The sequence below is a fragment of the Rissa tridactyla genome, chromosome 6 (assembly GCF_028500815.1).
Source record: "Rissa tridactyla isolate bRisTri1 chromosome 6, bRisTri1.patW.cur.20221130, whole genome shotgun sequence".
Lineage (NCBI taxonomy): Eukaryota > Metazoa > Chordata > Aves > Charadriiformes > Laridae > Rissa > Rissa tridactyla.
The window spans coordinates 23439354-23465188 of NC_071471.1; the positions used below are offsets into that span (position 1 = coordinate 23439354).

Consider the following 25835-nt stretch of genomic DNA (forward strand, 5'->3'; position numbering starts at 1 on the left):
TTAACACATCACTGGCACCATTGGCAACAGCAATTTATGAAATCTTCCATATGAAAGAGAAGATAGAACATATTTTCTGCTAAGGGCAGACTGGTTTCCGTGCTAATTGAGAAGCTGGGAAAACTATTCCAAGTTCATATCCTTCTGCCTTCCTCATTCCTGTAGCTTTTGTTTGTTTAATGTCTGTCACTGGAAAGGACTTGGAATGAAATACTTTGCAGGTTCCGAGTATGAGACTGAACTAATACTTAATCTCTGCACAGTGGTTGAGTATTCCCTGTTCTCTGTTTTGCTCGTGTGCTGTGCACAGCCAAATGTACCACCCATGTATCTAAAGGTGGGGAGTGCAAGTCTGAAAAAAAATACCACTCAGAATGAATTAACCAGGAATTTGAACAAAACTTCAGTTCTGCTCATAACAGTTTATGAGTAACTAGTTAACAGTAACTCAAAAACATAACTTCCAGGGACAGATCAAGAGCAAAGCTTCCAGGCCAGGCCACCCACACACCTTTTGTCTTGTAGCAATGTTACAAAATAATATCTAACTTCTTATCTTCTAAATTAATGGTCTCTATATGTGATATTTTAATTTCACTCAATACATTATTGTACATTCCACTTCAATCTTGTTAATACAAAATTCTTTCAATATAATCTCTTTTCTTCTATGGTGATAACTGTAAACTGCAGAATCAACTAGGTACTAAAATTTTCTTTTGAAAATCGAGAAACTTTTAGTGCGTGTTGAGTTGACACTGTGTTCAGAAAGCCATACAGGGAAAGCTGACAGTCCTACATGCACACTACACAAGGAGTAGGCAATGGGAAAAGATGACTTGGCAGATCTTGCTTCAAAGCGTATCCTAATATTCCTCCCATGTAAGAAAGGGGTCTGTCAGGGTCTTGTAGTTTAGGATAGCATTAGAACCGTGGGGCAGTTCTGTATCCCTGCAGCCTCATGGAGCGCCTTTGCCCACCCTCTTCCCACAAGCAGAACTACGTGATCACACTATAGTAGCACAAGCTGTTTCCTTATGGAAGAGCTTTGTCGTGTTTGTCTTCTCTTTGACAAAGAGGGGATTAAAAGAAAATTACCTACTTGTGTAACTTTGCTGGGGAATATTGTGGGCATTCAGCAGATTTGGGTCTGTGACTTGCTGAAACCCCTTATCTCAGAATCTCCTTTTGGGATTTTAATGAAAAGTCATTTCAGTACTTTTGCCTCTTCCCTCATATCTGCAGAATGGTAAAAGTAATGCTTATCTTCCCTACAAGGTGACTGACCAGGGCTAGATAAAACCTAATCTGTGCTTTCAAGAGGAAAAGCATGTATCAAGCAGCTATACTGGTTATTTTAAGTCAAAGCCTAGTATAGTCTTGCTTTAACAAGCTATCTTTTCTTGGTAGCTCCATTCTATTGGAGGTAGATATAATTTCCTATAAGATTCAAAGAAACATGAAGAATAAAGCCAGAGCTCAACATATCAAAAAGCAAGTCATAATTCATTTTAATATTATTCTTTGGAGTAAACATTTCCTCTGAGAAAATAAGCCTTATTTTAGATATGAACTACTAAATTACTAAAACCCAAGTGACTGTGGTCAGTGGTTTTTGCATTAAAAGCAATCCTTTCCTATATCAAACAACAAGGATACCCCCGATTACCCACCTGATGACCCCGTTCTGGTTAAGAATGTTTTCATGATCCAGTTCAGAAAGCACTTCAGCTGCAATTGAACAACGTTTGTATTTCCTAATACTGTGACCCTTTTGCTTGGGAGAATACATGCAGAATGCTCAAAGAACAGCAAACTGCTGTCTGTCTAGTTTTGGGAGTCTAGGAAATTAGCACCACGAAACATTACTCCTTAATATTCCCTTCCTTGTTTCACCCAGCATCATCCAAAATACACACAGGAGTCTGTTTATTTTCTCACCTTATACCTTGTATGGTTGCTTCCTAGCACACTCGGATTAGGTTGTGTATTTTGCTCACTCTGTCTTGTGGAAACTGATAGTCCAGTGGACAGCATAACAGTGAATTGAGCCCTATAATCTTTGACCATATTCCAAACTTTTAACTGCTGCAATTACACTGTTGTATCACTCCAGTTGCTCTCAGTGTGCTTCATCACCCCCAGGCAAGGCACAAAGCCTTGCCAAGACACAAAGTCATCGCCACCATGGGATGGAGATTTTGTTTCTTGACAGCAGGTGTCTGGGTTCATCAGCTAAAGCTGAAATGTCCATGTCCTTGAGGGAATACCAGCAGACTCCATGAGTGCCCTCAGCTGGTCTTTAGGTTGTGTGCAGCACAAGCAATGCTGGAAATCTTTTGCCTGCGACAAAACTGCTCTTTTCTAAAGCCCTTGTTGGCTCACTGGGGCCAGGGAGTAGCAATCAAATGGGATTCCAAGACAGGATCTGCTCTCCCGAGTCCTTTATCAAATAAAAAACTATTACAATTGTAGCAATCTACTTCTCTCCAGTTTCATGCAGATAGTATGTAAAGCAACATAACAACTCCTATTTCTTCATAGACACTCTTAATCAAAAGCTGTTCTTAATTGCAATATAACCCACAATAGTGAGACTTAAATTTCATTTCAAATGTAAAATAATTCTGTTTGAGTTCTTTAGCAGCTCCTCCTCATCTAGTATGGAAAGAGTTTTCTCTTTAATTGTATCTCTGTGCCTTCAAGAATATTGAGCAGCCTTTTAAATATCTGCTGTTTCCAACCTGCCACTTAACAAGTTATGGTTTGGAATAATTTTCTCTTTGGTTTATTTTTCTGTCTTGTAAGTCACAGACTATGAACATAAAAAAATGGAGGGCCACAAAGTCTGAAGGCCAAATGTGGGGAAACCTCTGCAGTAATCTTTATAAATGTGCTCTGTATAGAAATCTGTATGCATTTTTGCTTTGTATGTTTGCTTTTAACAGAAAGCTGGAAATTACAGAAACTATAGACAGATTGCTATAATTTCAGTGTCGGTTAGTCATTGACTTTTTTTAATTTAACATGTACTATGGTCAGCCCCACACCCTACCCAGATAATTCTCAATAGACTTTTCCCCAGAGGAGATTACAGGGAGTACTTACTGAGGCACAGTTGCTTTCTGACTTGTCTTCCAGAAAGCCAATTTGGCATGGTGTCCTCTGATTCTGCAGCCAGTAGTCTGTTGATTCTAGCAGACTGTTACTGCAGAGAATCTGTTAAAATAGTTAAAAGTAGTTAAAATAATTAAAAAATTTACTCAGTCCTACTGTGTTTTGGGGTCCTGAACTCTATTGTTGTAACTCAAAGGAAATCTTGCCTACAAAATTTTTGGGGGGGCAAGACTAGGACCCCTGTTGCTTTGGGACCTGTCCAGTTAAGGCACCTTAAATCAAGTGATTTATATATCCCCTAAAGTATTAGCCTGTTATCTTTCAGAATTGAAAGTCCTTGGAGATACTTGAAGGAGATGCCTAAACCCAACACTTTTATTGGAAAATATTATTAGGAGTTTTGTTCTGTGTTAAAGTGATAAACATAGATGTTGGGAAAAATAATTACTTAATTATATGAGAGTGCACAAACTTGCAGCCTTTTTGATTTACCGTCTCTCTCCACGATAGATCAGTACAATTCATTCTTCCAGCAGCCTCATTTCTGGGACTGCCTAGGCTACAAACTCTTTCTTCTTGAACACATTTTTCTGCTTGCTGAGAAGCTGACGTACCTAAGACCTGCTATAATGAGTACTGAGCTCAGTCAGTACCCTGAGACCAAAACTTTGCGTGTAATCTCTCTGTGTTGACTCAGTCCTACAGCTTATGCCACCAGCTTTGCTCAAACAAAACCAAAATGAGGCTACAGATATCTGTAGACTATAAAGAGGCAAAGCCAGTTTTGCAAGTCTGATGCTTAGACTGAACTGAATTCCTTACTTGCTGCCTCTGTACTAATAGTCTTCCATGAAAAAGAGGGACCCTTAGTATTTTTAAGGCAACTAGGTAACAGCAGAAAAAGGAATAGCTGCAACAATGATATTTCTTTTGAACATCTTATATGGCTTATTGTCTTCCCGAGGCAGCAATGTTAAGAAACATGTTTGCGAAATGGATGTACATTTTCTTTGTACTTCTGGCAATTCTGGTTTTACATGGAAATAAGCTGTAGTCTGGCTCTTTAGCCTTTTATTTTAATAACAATATTTTAAAGCATAAATTTGTTGCCCTACCTGGAAAAAAATAATGTATCCACAATATTTTCCTTTATCTTACTGCATGTTTTTCATTGACACACCTTTGTCCTACTTCAGGAACACTTGAACTGTAAGCCTAGATCTCTCCCTTAGGAAGAGAAGTGAGAAGAACTTGTGACATTTCTCAGGGAAGATGAATGACTGTAGAAAGCTGATCTGGCCAGCTGACACAATTTTCTAGTACTCAGGGGCAATCCAGAAGTAACTTATTATCACCCACAGACTAACACCCACTCTAATTTTTATCTTTCTGGTAGAAAGCCAGTTAGATAGCTAATACTGCATTCCCTGTATTATTCTATATTGATTTCTGAATAAAAGTCAGAGGAAGATGGATGAGGTACACCACAATCCATAAGTTTGGCCTGCTTCAGTGCCCTTCTTTGGTACCCTCCACAAAGGCTTTGCACCTTTGTAGTAGTTGTTTCTCAGTACTCCAGCCCTGCTATGGAATTTCTTCCAAAGAGCTTCTGAATACAAATTTAGGGTTCACAAAATACTCAGAAAAAGCACTGTGCCCAAAGACTTTGTTCTGAGAACGACAAAGGCTCATGAATGCTTCACATCAACACCAGTCTCCTCTTGGGGGTTGCTAGCTAATTTGTTTACCAGTTGAATGACTCTTCACTCAATAAATTTTATAACCTCCTGTCACAGTGCAAAAAGATTCCTGCCACCATAACTAACTCTGGGACTAGATGGGGAAAATAATATATTTCATATCCCAAAGAAACAATTTCCTGTTAGTCTTAAAAACTGTTCTTTTTCTTTTTCTTTTTTTTTTTTTTAAAGAAATATTTTCAAATGTGGAAGTACTGAACTACTATAAACTGGTTGGTAAAATCTAAATCAAGCAAATTTTCCTCTTTTCCAAAAATTACCATCCTCTGAGGCTTTTATGAAGACATAAAGAATTGAACATATACATATATGCACACACACATATATATCTACATATTTATATATGAATACAGATTTCATCTCATTCTAGATTTTCTCATCCACAAGGGTTGAAGTCCTAATTACCTGTTAAGACATAATTTTGCATACACAGGAAACAGTTCTCTTTAGCTCAAACAGCTTTTACTGTAACAAGCAGTCTTCTTTCATTTCATTAAAAATCACGGTGAATTTGTCTTCAGTCTTAATCACTTTATATCTTTCTTTCCCAAATCTCAGACAGTTTCTGAGAAACTGGAATAGGCAGAAAATTATCATGTAGAAACAAGCTTCAGAAATCCTTGGTACTACTCGTTTTTTTCTCATAAGGACTTGGTGTGCACACCCAACATTTCAGAACAACTAAATCAGAGCAGATGTATATTGTAGATGAAAAACCCATGAAATGAGCTGGGCAGTCTAAATTTCACCTAGTTTTCCTCCTGTGGGACCCTTGGTATCTCTGTCTTTCTTTCAGAGGATGTTTTTGTCAGGAAGCAAATACTGGTAAAGCACCAACAGAATAACTCTTCTTAACAAATGTTTCAGTTAGGTTAGGTTGTAGCTGCCAAGCTTGAGTCACTCCAGGATGTTTATGAGTTGCAAGGCTTTATAGTACATTTAATTTTTGTATGCAGCTTTTCATAATAGACTTTGAAGTCAAGGGTAGAAATTATTACATGGAAGTTTTGGACAGCATGTGATTTTTAGGTAACCTCAAGGAGATGAACAATATTAGTAGGACGATGTTTTCCCTGGGCAAGATTCTGCTCTCATGTGTGCATAAGTAGTTCTGCACGTGCATAGGAGAATGCAGCCAGAAATGTGAAGAAGGGTGCAATAGGCATAACATTTTTACTCCTGGAGGTTGGAGAAAATACTTTGCAGCAATTTGGATTTGAAGATGACAGGTGAAAAAGACAAAACCAGATATGCTTGAGTCCACACAGCAGAAGCTGGCAGAGGTCAGCAATGTAAGGAATACAGGCTGACCAAAAGTCATCTGGAAAGCCTTTGGAAATTACTCAGAAAACACAGCACTGTGGGAAAGGGAGGCATGCAGGAACATGTAGGGGAGGCCTCCTTGCATATGGTCTAGTTTTACATATGTCTGAACAGTGTTCAGGAGACGGAAGGTGACATTTGAGTAAGCGGTAGCAGGAATGAAGGCTAAACTTTAGATGAGTTTAAACTCTACCTTATGAAATGCAAGTTTCTGCATTAGAACCTTTGCAGACATGCTGTTGCTCATAACCTTCCCATTAGTACTTCTTTGGAGGAAGGAAAGTCTGGACCACCCCATAATGCTGATCACAGCAGGGTTACACACACCTGCTATGCAAAAATGCATATATAGAAGCCATGTGAACTTTTGGGCATATTTCTTTGGTAACAGAGAGCAATATTATCACAGTCAAAGACATAAACGTACGATAAGAGCTAATATAATATTTCTTACAGCACCTTGGGGTTGTAAGACAATTCTCCCCGTTAACTAGGTGCATGTGTTTATATAAAGTGGGAGTTTGCATATGTATTAAAAATTGCTGGGATATTCATGTTTTTAAAGAAATATACTGAAGTCCTTGTAGTATAATAATGTACGGTTGTGATGATCAAAAGTGTATAAGCTTGAAGGAGCTGGCCTAAATTAACAGAGCTAATTAATTAATCAAATGCATTGTGAGAACTGATATTCCTCAGAGATGTAACTCTACCAGTATATTCTGATTGACATTTTTGCATTTAAGCATATTTTCAAAATATACTGAGCTGGTCTGTACCAAAGGATAAGAAACTTAAACCTGTACTACTTCAGCTGTCAGTCAGCATCCTTCTTTTATATAGCCTGCACTTTTAAGGCAAACAGTATCACTTGTCAAAATTTCCTCCTCCTATCTTCTCTTCATTCTTACCTAATTGAGACAAGTTCTGGGCCAGTTCAATGCACTGATGTGCATTGTTAGCAATTTTGCTGAATTCAGCAAGGTTGCTTCTGATTTGCAATGGTACAATTGAGAGCAGAACTTGATTCATTGACCATACTTATGTGTAACAGCTGCACACACTATACTGCTGTATATCTGGTTCAGAGCAGGATCATCACACTCAGAAAATAATTCAGGATGAATTTGCATCATGCACGAAATGTGAAATCAGCAGTAATTCATGGTTCTAAAAAAAAAGTTTTCCACTCATCTAGAGACTCAGCCGTCAGCATTACTCAGTGTGTTGTGAATCAATGAACTAAATCAGCCTCTAGCAGAGTGTGGATTAGAAAAGTCACTCTTTCCCAGAGGAAAATATTGTGTATGAGTTTAGTGTAACAGCTTCCTGCTCCTTGATTTAGATCATAAGACATTTAAATACAGTAAATATCTATAACCAAGACAACATTAAAAAGGCTCTGCTCCACAAATGAAACATCTGCGACTTCATGGCTGATCATCTTAATTGCTTTGCTTAATTACTACTCATCAAAAAAGATATGAAAGTGGGACATACAGAATAAGATGAGATATCAAGGGGCACATCTTCTGCCTTTGTGCAGATTTGTCTGTGTAGTAACAGGCCACATCTCATATGGTTCCTGACAGGAGCCATTCAACTCAAATACCAATTACACATCTAACTTAGAAATCACTGTAACTTAAAGAGTCTAAAAGAGAAGGTAATGGCCTATTTTTGGTACTTCTTTATCCTTTTCCACACAAAAAAATAATGGTAACGCATTCTGTGACAATGCTGTAAAGAAGCCCAAAATACCCTGCTGTTTGTCAGAAGTGTTGGCAGAAGTGAATCACTTCTAGTGTGCTGACAATCATAAAATCAAGTCGTGTTACAATGAAAAGTTCAAATGCAAGGGATCAGGCCAGTGAAGCAGCTTTAAATCATGTGGTAAAGGCTAGCCTTTAAAAGCGAGTAGTGCTTCTGAAGGTGACCAAGCTGGGAGCATTTGTAAACACTGTGCTATGCCACTGTCCTTCAGTCTTATATAAATACATAAAATACAACCAAAAAAAACCAACAAAAGACAACTCTGAGATTAAATGAAATTTTAAGATGTTTGCTCACACAATAGATTTTCTGCCTATTTCTTTCTATATGAAGATTCCAATTACAATCAGCAGCATTTTTTAAAAATCAGGTATTTTTTTGCAAATAAACAAACCCTTTGATCAAATGAAATACTGATACTTTGTCTTAGCCATGTTGGTGTGAGATGGAGAAGCCCAGTCCTAGCATACACATCAGACTATTGAGTTCTTTTTTTATAACAATGATTTTATATTTAACAAAATTTCTGTAGACGGACAATACTCACCTCTCCCCACACTCACAGTGTGATTTTCAGGATGTGGAAAATAAATCTTTGTCTTCTATATGTTTTATCTTTCTCTCTCTATGCTTACGTATATAAATATATATTGTTATTTTGAAAAAGAAAATTCCAAAAGGAAAGTTTTATTAGTAGTAGTGGAAGGAAAAGAAAAAAAAAAAGTAATAATTATGGGAAAACTGAATGAGCTGTGAAGTTTTATAACATTTCTGTGTCAGAACAAATGCTTTTTTATCGGGTCTAGAATTATGCCTGTGGGAGACAGTAGAGCTCTGAGGGTTATTGCAGAGTGAGAGATGAAAGATAGCCTGCCCTCCTCAATAAGTCTTTGGTAGTACCCCCTTCCCTTGGACTGTACTGCCATAATCTGGCCCCAGGGAGGAAGAATAAAAGGAAGCATCCATGGTCTTCACCTGTATATTCTCAGTTGTACTGAAATTATCTACATACATAAAATAATGTCAGTCATATCTGACTCCTAATTACATACATACACACAGAGGCACTGTTTTTTTCCCCTCACCCACAACCTCTAAAATAAATAACTACATATAAACCCATTTTGAGGCAACAAAACCAGCAGTGGTCAAATCTATACTACCTCCTGGGTTGCTGAAACCCTTCCAGTCAAATACTAGGGAAGGCAGAAGAGCTGTTTCATGAAAGACCCTCCATTGTATTGACCCGAGAGTAGCAAAGCTCTGGAACCTCAGGCTGGGTCCCAGAAACTTGCCATCTATTGGAGAACAGTCATGAAGGTATTCACACTATGCACTGCTTTAATTTCATATTGTCAGATAACGAGGAGAAATAAAAACGCTCTGGGGGAGTTTATTTCCCATATATGCATAATATGTTTTGGAACCAGACAAGTATACACCAGGCAGACAAAACTGCAAGATACTATAACAGCACCCAGAATTTATTTCTCTGTATCAGTCCTTTTCTATTTTAGGTATCAGTTAAATTTTGTATTCCCCAATAAAGACAAAAGCTAAAAAGCAAAGCTATAACCTGGGAAATATCTGCCTTTAAATATAACATAAACTTGGAAGTTACCTTCTTACATGCTGTGACAGAGCTTCCCAAACTGCTTGCTGAACTGTCTGTGCTGCTGCCTTGGTGCTCTGGGACTTCATGCATCAGTGGAGCTTCAAAGTTGCTGAAAAACAAAAAAAAACCACAACCGCCCAAAAAACCTTTTTAGTGACTCAGCTACATAGATAACTCAAATGAAACCAAAATACAGTTCAGTAAAGAGATGTAACTTAGATCGCAAGAAGCGGTCTATACTCTCCTTGCTGATTTACTAGTCTATTTACTATCTTAATTTTCCCTTTTTGGAAGGCTCTCCTGAGCTACATACTTTGGATATAAAATAGCAGACCAATGTAATTTGAAGACTAGAGTATAGCATATAGCTGCCTATGATCATATCCACCTGTCTTGAATGCACTATAAAAAGTGACACTACCTTGTTTTCATAAGCAGGCAGCTTGGAGCAGCAAATGAAATACTTGCTGCGTTAATTCAGCTTGGTAGACAAAAGAAAAGTTTGTTGCATTTTTACCTGCCTGGCAGTGATTAAAATGTAAAAAAACACAATAGGAGTGGTTGAATTCCATAATCCAGATGGAATAGTTTGATACATTGTAGGTTTACAGCAAAGGTAAGTCATGCATATACTATGTTTTGTGAGTCAGTTGTACAAAACAGAACTATATTTACTTTGGGACTGTGCAGATGTGAAATACAAAACCATAAAAACGAGCTCCCCCAGCCAAGTCATTTGCATGCACAACTGGTACTACCTCTCATGCTTTTCTTTTGGAATAGTTCAGGCCAGTCTTGAAAGATTTCCCTCCATATAATAGTCAAGTTGTCACAAGCTGTGTGAAGCTTCTTTGTCTGGATGTTATGTGATTGCTATTAAAGATCACACAGTGCTAAAGGGCTTTTTCTCCAGAAATATACTAAGGAAAGCGTATCCTACATGATGAAGTTCTGCTTCCCAAATTTGGTCTCTAGAGTGCTTTTAATTTATTGCAAGCCATCTATGAGAAGAGGTGGAATGCGTTGTGATAGACCATAACAAGCAACAATCTTTCATCAGATCCATCAGGATAACAGACCATGTGCAATTTCCTGGTACGCTCAATTAAAAACTAAAATGCATTTTCATAAGTCACCTTCACTGGAGTTTAAGACAATATGTTACGAGGAGGCTACTTTCACTTTTTGCCCAAATCCACAGTCAAATATCAATAAGGCTACCTTTTTCTCAAAGATTCACACATGTATATTTCACTTGATACTGCTAAGGACCAGTTATGAATATATCCCCTCACATTGATAAGTAACTTTGTCAATAAGAATTTTGCTGATGTGTGTGGTGCTATTCTATAATTATTAAAAAAAAAAAAAAGTATCTATATGCACTGGAATTAGAGGAATGAATTAAAAGTATAAAACTAACTTAGCACTTATTAACTGCTAACTGGAGGGATGCTACATGAATTGCAGGAGAGGACTGAATACAGATGCACAAGTGAGACCAGCAGGTTAACTGACTTTGCTTGAAAAGTGTGATACCGCTTAATACCTTCTAAGATACCAGCATAATTTGTATCTAGAAGGGAAACTTCTGTCTGTTTGCAAAATTCTGTTCCATTGCTCAGATTATATTATTTCTGGGCAGTAATTTCTCTGGCATTTGACAAAGCAAAATAGCATTTTTATAGGCCTTATACCAAGTTCTTTAAAAGAACGAGGGACATTAAACATACGAAGTCATTCTGGTTTTGTATCTTCATTAAACATAAGAACCTCATATTCAGGGGGTCAAATATTGTAGAAGTTAAATACCCTCCTCAATAAATCCACATTTAGATGCAGCATAGGTACAACTCGGCACTCCCAGCAGAAGCTGTGCACTGCCTCTTTTTGTAAGATGCATCACTTCTTCAATCTAGTAGTAAATTTCAAATCAAGTCTGACCTGCAGGTTGAGGTACAAGGTCCATTGTTTTCTCCTGCTCTTCACTGGAAGGCAGACTGAGTGGCTTTGCCACTGCTTTGCCCTACAGGGAGCTGATATGCTGATGATTATTTGCTCTCAGTTACACTGCGTGCAGGGAACTGAACTTCTAGTGCATGAAGTGTTGCTGAGTCTAAAAGCAACAAAGATGATACTGTGGCCACTAACTGAAGGCCTTTTTGGATCTTAATTAAACAGTACAAATAGAACAGTACATAGCTGGAAAATATAGTTAAAGAGTCATATTCTGGAGCATTAACAAATTTGTGCTGTCTCCAGTAAGAGGCAGCACATTACGTGTTCCATACAGAAAGCATGTCATGTGGAAAAGTCATGTGGAAAGCAAAAAGATCTGTAAAATCTTCTTAATCTTTTAAAATCTATGTTCTTTCCAAAAGAAGCCCGCTTTTCATTTGTAAATATACACAAGCTTGTTAAAACTACATGATAAGTGAAATAAATGTAGAATACCATTAAATGTTTTGAATGAGAAAAGGCTCCATCTCAGACTGAAGTTCAGACAGGCAACAACAACTGCCTTTGGTGTTACTGTAATCTCGTAAACCAAATTGTCTTGTCAGCTACCCCAGTCCTGAGCGCTGTACTTCACATCCATCTAGTTACTCAGATGGTACTCAGATAAATTCAGCAGCTGTGTTTCATAGGACAAGGGACAACACATCTAGGAGTATTTGTAACGCTTTCAGAGCTTCTTTTTTGTCTTAGGGTCCACTTTTCCTGTGCTATAACTGTAGAGCCAGAACCCTTAATCTCATGCTGCATTGCAGTTCAACTCTAGAGTTGGGCTAGTGGTATGAACTCCAGGCTCCCACCTTTTGCAAACTGTTTGCAAACAGGTTCACAGAGTCAGAGTTCACAATCACTGAAAAGTGGAATAATTCTAATAAACAAATGCTAAATTATGAGAGCTATGTTTCGCAACAGTTTTAGACTACACAGTCTTTTCATCAGTGAGTTTATGGGTGTGCAATTTCTAAAAGTACGGAGAAATACATACCCCCACACCACGGCCACCATTGATGGTCAGCTACATGAACACCTCTAGGTTCCATGCAAAGTAGATATGTAGAGGTACACACTAACTGATGGAAAAATGAGCACCTAGCTGAGCATCTTCAGGTCAGGTCACAAACTTCTTCAGGTCACAAACCTGAGTCTTCCACAACTCAAGAAGGTGCAGTGTATGAGATTCTGTCTATATACCTTCAGATTCATAGGTCTTTCTTTCAAGTGGAAAAGGGGTTTGGTGTTTCAACACCTCTTTTTCAATTATCTCATCTCTCAGTTAGATCAAAGTTTCCTCTTATCTTTCTTTATCCTGTGGGCACCTTTTCTAAGCTTTAATTTTCAACATGGATGTGATTTCTTAAGAGACCCTCCTCAGGCCGTACAGCTCTGCCACCTTCGCTCTGTAGCAAAGCCAGTAAGATAAACCTACTTTTCATTAACTCCCCAGGAAAAAAAAAAAAGTTCTGTCTTTGGGAAGCTGTCTGCTCTCATTAGTTTCGCAATAGCAAGAAGCTGAAAGAAACTGCTGCAGAGATGTAGCCATCTCATCTTCAAATGATAGCCATGCATTCACTTACTATACTATACTTGTTACTTCACATTAAGAGTTTACAGAAAGCACTAGTCTTTCAAGGCACCTGGCACAGATCGGAGCCTTTTCACTGCAAGATAAAGCAAGCTGTTGAAGGTTTCAGGTCCTAATTCTCACCTTTGCTTGGCTCCCCTTGTTTATTACGTGGTGGAGAATGCACATCTGACTTAGATGTGCTCATCTGATTTAGAGCTACCACGGAAGGACACAGGCATAACAAGGAATCTCTGTTAAGTGATGGCTCATTTGGGGATTTTTTCCTTTGGTGTAAGAAATCCTACTTTACAATTCACCTTTTGAAACTAAAGCTGGGAACCTGGATCTATGACCCAGTGTTAAGAAGTACACCATTTTCACTTTAATGTTTCCATTAACAGAAGAGTTTCCACAGTCACTTATTTGCCACCAGGTGCTGTTTTACTGATTCATGAATCATGACTGATACTTTTTTCCTACAAAGCTAAATGCTCTCACAAAGAATGAGAACAAATTTCTTGGAAATTAGAGGACTGCAGTAAATAGCTATGAATTTTATGTCACTAACTGTAATAACAATGTCTCATTTATTATTGACCAGAATGCAAAACAGTTGCTTCTATTTTTCTACATTGAATAATTCAAAAATGCTGACCTTGAGGACTCAAGACTTAATCAAAAAGACACAGCTGCTCTTAAAAATAACTGTCTTTGCAGATGTGGCAGATGGTGCTACATCAACTAAGAAGAGGTAATTTAAAGAATTCCCCTGGTTATCACTAAAGAAAATTAATCTTATGAAACAATATCAGAAACTTCAATTCCTACCACCTTGAACCAAGTATAACCAGCTTCCAAAAACTTGTTGTTCAATAATCATTCCTAAGGAGCAATTTCAATAAATAAAAAGTGACCTTTATATATATATTTTGAACCAATCGTATTATAGCCTAGTGCTTTTCATCTTTTTGTTATGATTCCTAATCTCAGCATTTTGAACATACAAAACATACTGATCCATGAAAAAGATAATCTTGATGAGGAAAGTGAACTGAATGAATACCGTGAGGTTTCTCAGTGCAATTAACTCCAAGCTATAGTTGGCTACATTTCTAATGTTTTGCTGATATTTGTACTGAACACCATGAACAACAAAAAAAGGAATGAATCTCATTTTGAAATAGAAATATGAGACAAGTGAAAGCATGGCAAAATACTTTAGCATATTCTTACCTTTACACTAGCAAATAAACCCAAAAGCTACTCAGAAATTTAGGAAGCTTAATCCAAACTCTAAGCATGTAGCAGTTCTGAAAAGCATGCAGCGTTCAAACAGCATCCCTTAACTTCAAAGCCTTTTTGAAGTGGACACACTTTGAAGAGTCTCACTCTTCATGTTGCTGTTTAGATTTTACAGTTTTAAAATTTACCTTTACATGTAAACAGGTCAACAAAGTCACTAGCAGAAAAATCTTCAGACGTAACACTGTCAAAGTTACTATTTTAATCCATAGAATTGGTTTTTATTCAGTCTGGACCATGTGTATACTTCAATCAGAGCACAGATGGTTAGTCAAACAGACGTTCTATAAATACCTCAAACAAATGTCTTTCTGATTTTGTTATGGATTTGGAACCCATGTGCAGAATAAAATCACTGGCAATACCAGGGTTTGATCTTGTCAGGTATTCGTAGACTCATTTCATTCTCCCTTGTCTGCTACTGACTTCACTGGGAACTGAAAATACTGAATACTTCCCATCATTATCAGACCTGAGTGTCTATGCCGTCTAATAAGTACAGGATTTGGTTGCTAGTTTTACGGATCAGCGCACTAAAAAGACTAAAAGTTTAAGTGCTTTTATATTTAATTCCTCATTTAATAACGTCTGCTGGGTACTCTTGATTTACATTTCATTTTTATCAGTGATAGAGCTGCAAGAAGACCAGGTCTTTTGCTACATGCTAACGAAAAATAGGAGCAGAGAAAAATACCCCATATTATGGTACACCACACAATAAAAAAAGCCTTTTCCTTCCATGTTCACAGAGCCCTGAATGCTCTTTATTTGGCTCCAAATTTAAGAAAGCGAACAAATGTAGAAGCCGCTGCAAGCATTAGCAATGATCAGCCCTCTTTCAAATCATGTTTTAAAACTATTATAAAAGAATGTGCAAGTTTTACTGAAGAATAAATGTAAACCAAACTAACTAAATTTTATACCATCTACTTAGAAATATTCCTTCCTTCCTTTATTTACTGATTGAATTATTAAAGGAAAAATGGCAAGGTTTTATCTACAAGTCTGACAAACTTCTCCACATTCAGTAGTTATGGCAGGGTATACTCAGATGAAAGACTCGACAATCAAATCAAAGAGTTGACAGTCGGGAACTGAATGACAGATGATCGGGTTGGGAGTGTTTTTTTGGTGATTAACTATATTTCAGTAGTTTACTGACAGAGAGTCAACCCAATATAAACTGGGCTTTTGCAGACAGCTGATAGGCATCCTGCCTTTTTCCCACCTACCCCTGGATTTGACATGAGTTTAGGAAAAAAAGAACAATTCCAGGTGGACCTTTGTTATGCTGTTTAGAATGGCTACTTACTAAGGAAACCTAGAAAGGACAGGCTTGGACCTTGGTCAGAAGAGACTACAGAAAAAGCATATGAGGAACCATGGGATTTCTTCCTGGTAGGGTGTATAAGACAATGAAAGAAAATGCCTAGAATGATATGTAGGATGCAGTATTGGCAACAATATTTTTTTTAAGAGTTCCTGATTTGGCGGATTTTTAGAAGGTGTGAAAATAAGCCCTGGATCAACAACTAGGGACCAGACAAGGTCTGATGAGGAAGAATGATTGAACTGGGGAAAGATTAAGGAACTGACCCTTATATTCAGGGAGGGCTAAAGGACTGCACCTTATGGAGATGGACTGAAAGATAGCCAAGACTGGTTTTCTCCCCTAACAGCGAGGAGTCTAGACTCAGCTCTGGAGTGCCAGCTAGGTGGGAAACTAAGGCACCGTTGAGGATTTGATTGCAGGAAAGAAAAGAAATATTGTTAAAGAAAGGATTCTTCAAAGTAATTAGTCTGTATGTACATAACTTAAATGGGCAGTACTGATCAGGAAGATGATTTTAGAGAGATGCAGACTGAATTCACTATAACCAGGCACAGGTATTAACAGGAACAACAGAATAAGGCAGTTTCATTTCTTACATAGCAAAGCAATAGACTTGCTACTATTTAAGCCTACTAAGTCAGCAAGAAGCAACCTAAAATCAAAAATAGTCTTAAAAGATGCCCCACAAAAAATTCTTTATTCATTTAGCATATGTAGATGTACTGTACAATAGCACTTGTCCTTGTGCTGTAGAAAGAAGGACAAAGAGGAAACACTTGTTTTTCCTCTCAAACAAGAATGTTCATGACTGTGTATTTATTAAGCAACTTATATTATTACTGCACTTCTGATGGCAAAGCTTATTCTTAATACAGATTATGCTGTTAGTGTAGCACGGTATAATATTCCAAGCGTGTGGTGTTATCTGATCTTATTTCTTTTAAAGACAAGGGAAAAAAAACATTGTGACACAGCTGGAATCTGGTGAAATTTGGTCCAAATTAAATACATAACAAACGTGCAAGCAGCTCCCACAGATTTTAGCTAGAAATGGAAATTCTCAGCATTTTTCAAGATGAAGTCAAAGATGTTTCAAATTAGGCTTTCATGCCATAAACCACTGGGTAATTTTTAAAAGTCTGTTTTAAATGTTTCTTGTATCTAACAAACAACTTGTGTTCTCTGCTCCTCTCCTCCCTTTGCTATGCATAAACTGTCAGGTGGGCATTTCTGGAAAATCAGTGGAATACGACATAGGAAGAAACAGGTGATTTCATGTGGAGGATGTTAATCTTGGTTTAAATAGTTTGATAAGTGTTTTGGACATCTTGTTTATATTATAGCTAAACAGTCAAGCTTCTTAACTGGCTTTTGTCATCAACCCATGCAATGTGTTTCTGATTCTAAGAATTAGAGCAACAAGAGTCAACTACTGACAAATAGGCCTCAAAGTGCAGCACGTGCAATTAAGTATTTCACTCTGACAACTTTTCTTAAAGATTACCTTCTAAAGATCTCAAATCTACTCTATAAAAGCTTTTTATTAATTAAATTCAAGACAGATAGTGAGTATTTCCAAAAGGAAGAGAAATGTGACAAAGATGTTTGTAACTTAAAAGTAAATGCATATGTCATGATTTTATTTGAATAGAAAATGTATGTAGCAATCAAAACTTGCCAGCTGTTCCCATGTTTTCCTTTTTAGAATGATCACAAATCAAATAGACTGTAAAAGTGTAATTGAAATGCAGTAGGTACTCAGGATTATGTGTGTGATAGGAAGGTGAACATTGCTTTCATGTTTTGAATGGTGTGTTTCTAATGTTCAGCAGACTTTCTGAAATTCTCTCCACCAGCTCTCCTCAGAAATAATAAATCTGGCTTTGGAAATCTGAGATTAACAAAGGGCTAAATCGTCCCCAGATATTTAAAGGACAACCTTGGGAATTTTCTACTATCATAGAATCACTTTCAGCTACTTTAAAAAAGGTAAAGGATAAAGTTGTTAGTGAAGAGGGACTGGTGATACTGTAAAACCAAAATTTTAAATGCAGAATCTCAATTATAGAACAGCTTGGGGTCTTGGGAAAAAAAGCATGTGTATGACTAGCTGAGAGGCCATAATATCATGCTGAACAGTGTTCTTCATTACAAATCATGAGATCCTAGAATTAATGTCAGCATACTGTAGTTGAAGATGCAGTTTTCCATATCACAGAAGTTAATGTTTCTGAATACTAAAGGAAATTGTAACAATATATTTATTCCAAATTCCTGAAGACTCCCCAGCCACTAGTAAGCACAGAACTAATCAGTAAAGCCTGACAACCTCTGTTTTCTTTTCCTTTTTTTTTTTTTTTTTTTCTTTTTTTGGGGCATTTCTGAGATACAAGTCAATCAGAGCAGAGGGAGAACCAATCAGGAATCTGTGTGGCATACAACTAGCTAAGCTGGTGTTATGCCAAGCCTTTTAAAACACGGGGACAGTGCTACTGTAGAATGATGCTTCCTACCACCAAATAACCATGCTAGCTTGCGTGGTTGTTCTAATTCATGAAGGAGGTAGTGTGTTAAGTGGAATGGTCAGATTACCCTCATATTCAACGTAATGGTGGTTTACAGACATTTTGGCAAGCCACCAAATACATTTTGATCTTCTGTTTGGCAGAACAGAAGATCTAAGCAGGTATTTTGAACCTGTCTGCTTGAATTCCTCCCTTCTACCCACCCCTGAAAGAAACGAGACTTTGCCATTGTGAGCAAAGCTGGAAGCTTTGGTAGATATTCTTCCACGGAGAGGCTACCCTCTTTCCACAGTTCTCAGAAATAATGTTACCCAATTGTAAAATCATTTCTACAGCTGTAAAGATGAAGGCAAATCATAGATTATTGTAATTAATTTCCTTGGACAGGCAGCTTCACCAATACATCTGTATATTCAAAAAACAATTGGTCAAAACCACTCTATGCAGTTGTGATGTTGGTCCCTACTAAACTTCATTTGATTATGGTAAATATTTTACTTTATATCTATATATATATCTAAACAATATCTAACAATATCTAAAGTACTTTCAAAAGTACCTGTCTGGTAATTGTATTATTTCTTCAACTCTATTCTGGTTTCCATCCCTTTTTATTTGAAAGAAAACCAAATTGGTTTAGATGCCTGCTAAATCTTTCAAAACTTTGCTTAGCATTATAACAGTGTTCAGAAACCAATATGGTTTTACCTTAACTAATGATACCAGAAAAGTAAAACAATAGTCTAAAATAAGTATCTTCATCTAAAATATTCACAGAAATTTCCTATTCTCTTTAATCCAGTATTGTTTCTATGACCACCTGCGGTTATATTCACAAAGTATCTCATTAAAATGTCAGGGTACATTCTGAAGTTATTTTAATGCCAAAGAATACATTCTGTTATTGCTTATTCACAACAAATCTTATTTTAACATAATTTACATGCCTGAAATATTACTGAACAATTCTGATTTGCTACTAATATCCCAAAGAAACACAAATCCTATCAATTTTGATGCTAAATTATTATGTCAATAAATAGCAATCTGTGATAATTTATAGTAAACAAGGCCTCAAAACACACTTGTTTAAAAGTATGGGTTTTTTAAAAAAGCATAACAACATTGTCAGAGATGTGAACAAAATGAAGCTACCTCTAATTATCTTGGCTTCTAATATGATAAAACATGATCTTGTATAATTCTATCAAGACGCTACAAACATTGTCTTCTGTTTAGCTTGCTTGAATTTGTGAAACTTTTTTTCCATGGACTGTAATGTGATTAACAGGATTGAGTGGTAGGTATAAAGGCAACATTCTCATTTTTTTCCTAGTTTATACCAGCATAAGGAAAGCATGAGATTTCAGTCCAAGAAATTATGATTGAGGATTTTTTGGCAAGATGAATCCTTCTTCTTTCTACCCCCTAAAATCTACTGCTTTTCTAACTATATATAAGGAACACAGGACGTTATCTCTGAGAGTTTAAAGGTGGATCAGATCAATGAGTTATTAATTTAATTAATCTAATTTTTTTCCTTGGTGGCATTATGTAGATAAAATGCAGAGCTTCTTCAGCCACTGCTTTGCAATGAACTTGTGATAACTGGGCTTGAAAAGCTTGACTTGTTCTTGCTGGGTTGCACAAGGTCCAGCAGGAATATCAGCACCACCAACTGAGCCCAGCTTAAACTTTCAGATAACCTTATCATTACCTGCAGTGTGATTATGTGAGTACTTGCTAAGTTAGTATTCTTGCATTTACACCTAATGCAAAAATATAGACCAGACTATGTGTAGATATGGATTTTCAGTTATTCAGTCAGAAATCAAGAGGAGATTTGGTTGCAGAGAATCTGAGAGAGATTAAATTGCTCTTTGATGCCACTTTCCCTTTTTCATGCTTGCTCCTTGCAGACAGAAGTGTTTCTATTAGATGTTAGTTCAGATACAGACAAGTTGACTTCTACCACAGTCTAGGAATGATCCTACAATAAATCCTTCAGTGAAGCTGACCGTGTGGTTGGATCACACATGATGAACAGAAAGGGTATCTAAATTGACCATCTGTATCCCAACCATTAGATTGTCCAGGCTTCTTTTTTAAAAAATAAAAATAATTTGGCAGCGTGAAATTTATGTATTTTCCAATGAAGCCAAAAGTGCCAAATGACCATAACTCACAGTACAAAGGCAGCTGAAGGTCCTCACTGTCTCTGGGGCAGGGATATTACCCTTCTTCAGCAGAGCCCAGCAGCAGCCATGCTCTTCCTATTAACTTCATTAAGAGCAGAGGTTGTCTCTTGCTTCATGTCTGATCAGAACTGCAAAGTCCAAGTTCTTTTGATTCAAAGGAACAAAAAAAGAGGTATGCACTTAAATCCAGGTTTTTCAAAATTACTATTGTTTTATGAGTGGCGGATCACTGTAACAACTTCAGCTTGAGAAAGATGCAGTACAATAGAGAGGTCTAGTTCAGTGTATACAAAAGCAATCCACGCCAAAGTAAACCTGGTCTTATGGCTTCTTTTTTTGTTGTTTTTAATTAATGGATTTGGATTTTTATTTGTATTTGGTTTTTTTGTTTATGGTGCATCTCTATTTTTTCAGTGGTTACTCTATTTTCCTAATATATGATACCTTAAAAGCCATGCCTTCTGAAGGAGAAAATGATCTGTTGCACTCAGCAAATATGTGCTTACCTATGAATTCATTTTGCCTGTATGAAATAAAAATCTGCGACTGATGGTAGTACCCAAAGATATCCTTCTCTTACACTTGGATGCGCTGTTCCATAATGTACAGTATTGATTTCCATAATCTTAGAAATATCGCTGTACTTTTAAAAGTGTCAAAAGTTTGTATTTTGTAACTACACTAACATTTAAATTACATAATGCAAACCACTGATACAGTTCATATATGCTACTTACTTTTAAGAACGTGAGTAATGTGACCATTGGATTTCACTGAATTTATGGCAGATATCATGCTTAGGATTAAATTTATTGGCAGGTACATGTGACCATATAACTAAGCTCCTTAATAGCTGTTCTATTAGTTCTGTATTTTTACAAATTCAAGAAACAATTTTTTTTTTTTCTAGTTGAGGGGAGGGTCTTATTCCAGAATTTGTGTGAGGATGATGGATTTTTCATTTCAATATCACAACATGCAAATCTTTTCCTTTTAAAAATAAATGAGCTGTTCATTTTTTGGGATGTCTACAATGGTAATATACATTTTTCACTGAGAATGAAGACATTGCCTTGACAACATCGAAGAAGAAAAATCTATTAGGAAGTTGTTGAACTGTTACCCTACTGATTTAATCTCTTCCCTTTTCAAATTGAAATAGCATAGACAGTTATAAATTAATCTTGGGGGGAAAGGATTCAGACCTAATTTAAACACAGTTCTAAAAACTAAGAGGCACCTATTTCTCCTTTTAATATTCTGAAGATCCACAGCATGTAATGAGCAGTTCCACTGCTGGTGAAGATGCGCTGCGCCTGGTATATGAAATTCTGATACCTGTATAATCTCTCAAAGAGTACATGAGGACCACCTGAGTTTTTTTATTGCTGAAAGAAAATACAAATCCAGTCCCATGGGACATTCTAAGTAAATTGAGCCTTTGTTGAAGTGAAACTACAGTACCCAAGTAACTTAAGGTTACTGTACAGGAAAGCGTGGCAGTCCCCATTGGCCTGCTGAAATGCTCTTACTTTTACAACAGTTCTGTGCGTGGGCTGAAGGGTTACACTCAAGCTTTTGGGGTTTACCTAGCCCACACACACAGTGCTGCCACTCCAGCAAGAAAATTAACTCTATGCAAGAAAAAAGCCTACAAATCTAACCGGTTACATAGTTGCCACTAAGTAACTAATTCTATACAATATCCCACCACATGGGTGCCTGGTGTGTCTTTGGGAAAGCCAATCATCATGTTTAAAAAGTTTTAAATGTAACACAAAGCTGTCTTAGGTCAATGAATTTCAGCTTTTCAGCAATTCCTATCAATTTTTTTCCAGAAAACAAAAAGCTCCTGTAATACTTGGAAGCTGGTTATTGTAAGTGCACGGATTCAGCTCAGAATACAGCATGGAGTGTAGATCCCAGCCTTAAAAGTGAGCACTGAGGGTTGTACCGGATTTATTGACCAGTTTTGAATTCTACTAGCTGGGAAATGTGCACTGCAGCATCAGGTTCTGTGTTAGAATTTTTTAAAAAGTCCTCTTCCCCCTTCCCCCCCGCCTCCCCTCCCAAGCTGTAAATTGAATTAAATTAAGATTTAGAAAGGAAACTTTCTTATATAGCAGTCAAAAATAATTAGATATATAATAAATTGTGATGTCACAACCAAGAAAAAACGTAGCTTTCATAAAAAACCACTGACTACCTATTATGTGTCATGGGCATTGGCAGCAGCCAGATATTTAATAATAATCAGGCAAGTCTTGAAGTGAAGAAAATTAATGAGGGAAACTAAAGAGATTAATGAAAATAATCCAAGGTTGACAAGATTAAAAAAGAAGGTTTCAAATTTATACTGGGCACCAAATAAATCCTAGCAATCATAGTAATTAATCTGCACATACTAAATTTGTACTTGTTATTAAAAGAAAAACAGAAATATCCAGTATAATTTTTCCCCTCTGTGAAGAAGGAGGAAGGTAAGGTGTACTGTACATGCAGACTGAAGCACTATATAATCCACTGATAAGCAAAGCGGTGGTTAAAAAATCAGGGAAACAACCCCATAAGTTTCTGACACTGAGCTCCTGATGTATGTAAGGTGTTTCAAAGCGCATTGTCCCTAGCAGTGCTAGGCAGGCTTTCCCCTCCTGCTGCTCCCCGGAGAGCACAGCCAGCACCATCCAGGAGCCGGCACAACACGCAGGGAGAGGGGGAGCTGCTGCTGCATTTTATTCAGTGAGTAGGTAATTAAAGCTATTGTTTTGATTAGAAGTTTAACTCATTTTTCTTCTGAGAGAAAGCTAAAGCTGTGTTTTCCACTTCTGGGTGAATGTTCAAAACTACTTGGCTATTAGTACTTGGGTTCCTGGTCCTTCATGTTGAAGCTGTTTCCCCATTGTTAAATAACTAAATACTGTCTGAGAGGCAGCTGCAGCATTCCAGCTGAGTTTGAATGAATGTGATACAGAGCAGTGTACTTGGAGGGACCACTGCTGGGATCCCTGTGATCCCAGGTTGGTATCCTCACCAGAGTGAGCTCTCAGCCTCTACTATCAGCCTGTTCCTGCTCCTCAGCACCTCCAGCACACAAGACACTCTGCTGTCTGAATATGGGACTTACTGTTCTGATTTCTGGCTGTTCAGGTGCCAATCATGGCTTAAAATACTGTTCTGTAGAGGATGCTCTAATCTACAATGTTCATAGACCCAAGTCAGGGAATGACAGGTGCACGAGGGAGTGACCTGACGCAGGTTTTAGAGCTAAGGTTTCTTATCCACAGTGCAGATAGAGGCTCACACCAGCCTAACTGTGCCTCTTTGCCTCCTACTCAGGGTGTAGCCTCACAAACTACATGTAACAAGAGTCAAGTCTTTAACATAGGGCTGAGAAAGAAGATGGCAAAACCCTGCTAACCTATTAAGTGTGCTTACAATGATTACCAGAAAAGAGCTCATAGCCTATATCATATACAAAATAAACAGCATAGGAACAAATTATGGACATATCAAACTGTTATTACTAGTAATTGTTAGGGTTTCTCAAGTCACTCCTGGTGGAAGGAAGTTTGAAGGAGAACTGAATGATGAAGAAGAAGGGTTGGTACATATAGGCAGAACCGTGAACACAGTGACTGACATTATAACAGCCACTGCAGTCAGGAAGGGAAGAAGTGATGTACGGGAGTAAAGCAGGAACCAAAAGAGGAGATTAATGGATGTTTTTAGGAAAAGAAGTGTGAAGTTCATGTGGGAGGCTAGAGTAGCCCAGATTAAAGAATTCAAAACAGATGAGATTGGTAAAATGAAGAAGTGGAGGTGCGAGTCTGGAAATAAGCAATAGTTTTTTGTCACTATAGTGCGTACTGTGTTAGTGAAACAAAGCATGGAAATTATGTAGTTCTTTTCTTCATTACTTCTGCAAGTCTCCCTCTTCCTGTCACCCACAGTCCCACTCCTCAAAGGATCAGATTCCTCATCCACAGACTTATGACCATTGACAATTTAAGTTCCTTCTGGTTTTAGCTAAATTTTTTCTCCCCTAACCTCACTGAAGGAAAACATCTTTGAGAATTGTTGCCTATGTTTGATAACATAGGTTAGCCAGGTTAATGAACTGTTTAAAGTCATTCCCCATGAAAACAGGATGCAGCATGTCATTTCAAGAATTCCCACCACTGACAATCAAACTGACGTTGTAAGAAGGTAGTGAATATCCAAAATGATTACATTGCATTAGATAAATTTTCTGGCCACTCCACTCAAAACATCTGGTAAATTTACCTGCTAATTTGCAAATGAAAAGCATACCCAGCAAGTATCAAAGTGATTGCTCTGGTCGGGCTGCAGTACTGGTTCTGCACGAGTGCAGGAATGCTAATTTCATCCTCATATATGACACCAGCTACTGTTCTAATGCATGCAGTTGTCTTGATAACGAAAGTTCTAGCATTACAGTCTTGTTCAGGGGATATCTTTATTTGCCCTCTTTAATTTAAATAAGATTTGTAATAAATTTCTTTTCCTTTTACTCACAGAGGTGGAAAAATACGGAGAACAGATCTGTAAGTTATGTGGTCAGTATTACCAAATATCACCCCTCACCCCCTAAGTAGCTGTCTTTGCATATTTCATTCCACTCATCATTGTTACTGTGGTTCTGATTTTTAGGGTTTTTTTAATTGGAGTTTTGTTTTAAAAATTTTATTATTTTTTAATTTTTTAGTGATTTCTTCAAAGAAACTGTTATATCTATCTTAGTCCCATGACTGTTGAACTTCATAATTTGGGTCTTTGCCTGCAATTTTGTCTCCTTAAAGGATCAAAGTTTTATTTCATTCATTCCTAAAAGCATCTTAGTACCATGCCACCAAATCTGTTTTCTCTGTTATACAAGATCTGGGCTGCTTTGCTGGACCACAAGAGCAGCTGTCAGCTCAAGTCTGTGACATTAGTGTTACTCTCTAAGTTACCAACAGCAACAAGTGCATGCTACATGCCTACCATCTGTAAGAAATGTCTGATATAGCCACAGCTTTTGGATCTCTTCTTAGTTTGAATATCTTAGAATCATAGAATAATTTGTGTTGGAAGGGACATTTAAAAGTCATCTGTAATAAAGGTCATCTCCAACCCCTCTGCAATGTGCAGGGACATCTTCAACTAGATCAGGTTGCTCAGAGGCCCGTCCAACCTGACCTTGAATGTTTCCAGGGATCGGGCATCTGCCACCTCTCTGGGCAACCTGTGCCAATGTTTCACCGCCCTTATTGTAAAAAAATTTCTTCCTGATATATAGTCTAGTTCTT

The 25835-nt window shown here is 37.4% G+C and overlaps 1 protein-coding gene across 1 annotated transcript in view; it reads right to left on the minus strand.

Moving 5' to 3' along the window:
• SPHKAP (SPHK1 interactor, AKAP domain containing) overlaps positions 1-25835 on the minus strand; it is a 72473-nt gene that overhangs the window by 41896 nt on the left and 4742 nt on the right. Inside the window, exons 2-3 of the mRNA XM_054207491.1 lie at positions 9595-9697; positions 3109-3219 (exon numbers count right to left, since the gene is read on the minus strand). Of these exons, the coding sequence (XP_054063466.1) occupies positions 3109-3219; positions 9595-9697 (214 nt within the window). The remainder of the gene's footprint in view (positions 1-3108; positions 3220-9594; positions 9698-25835) is intronic.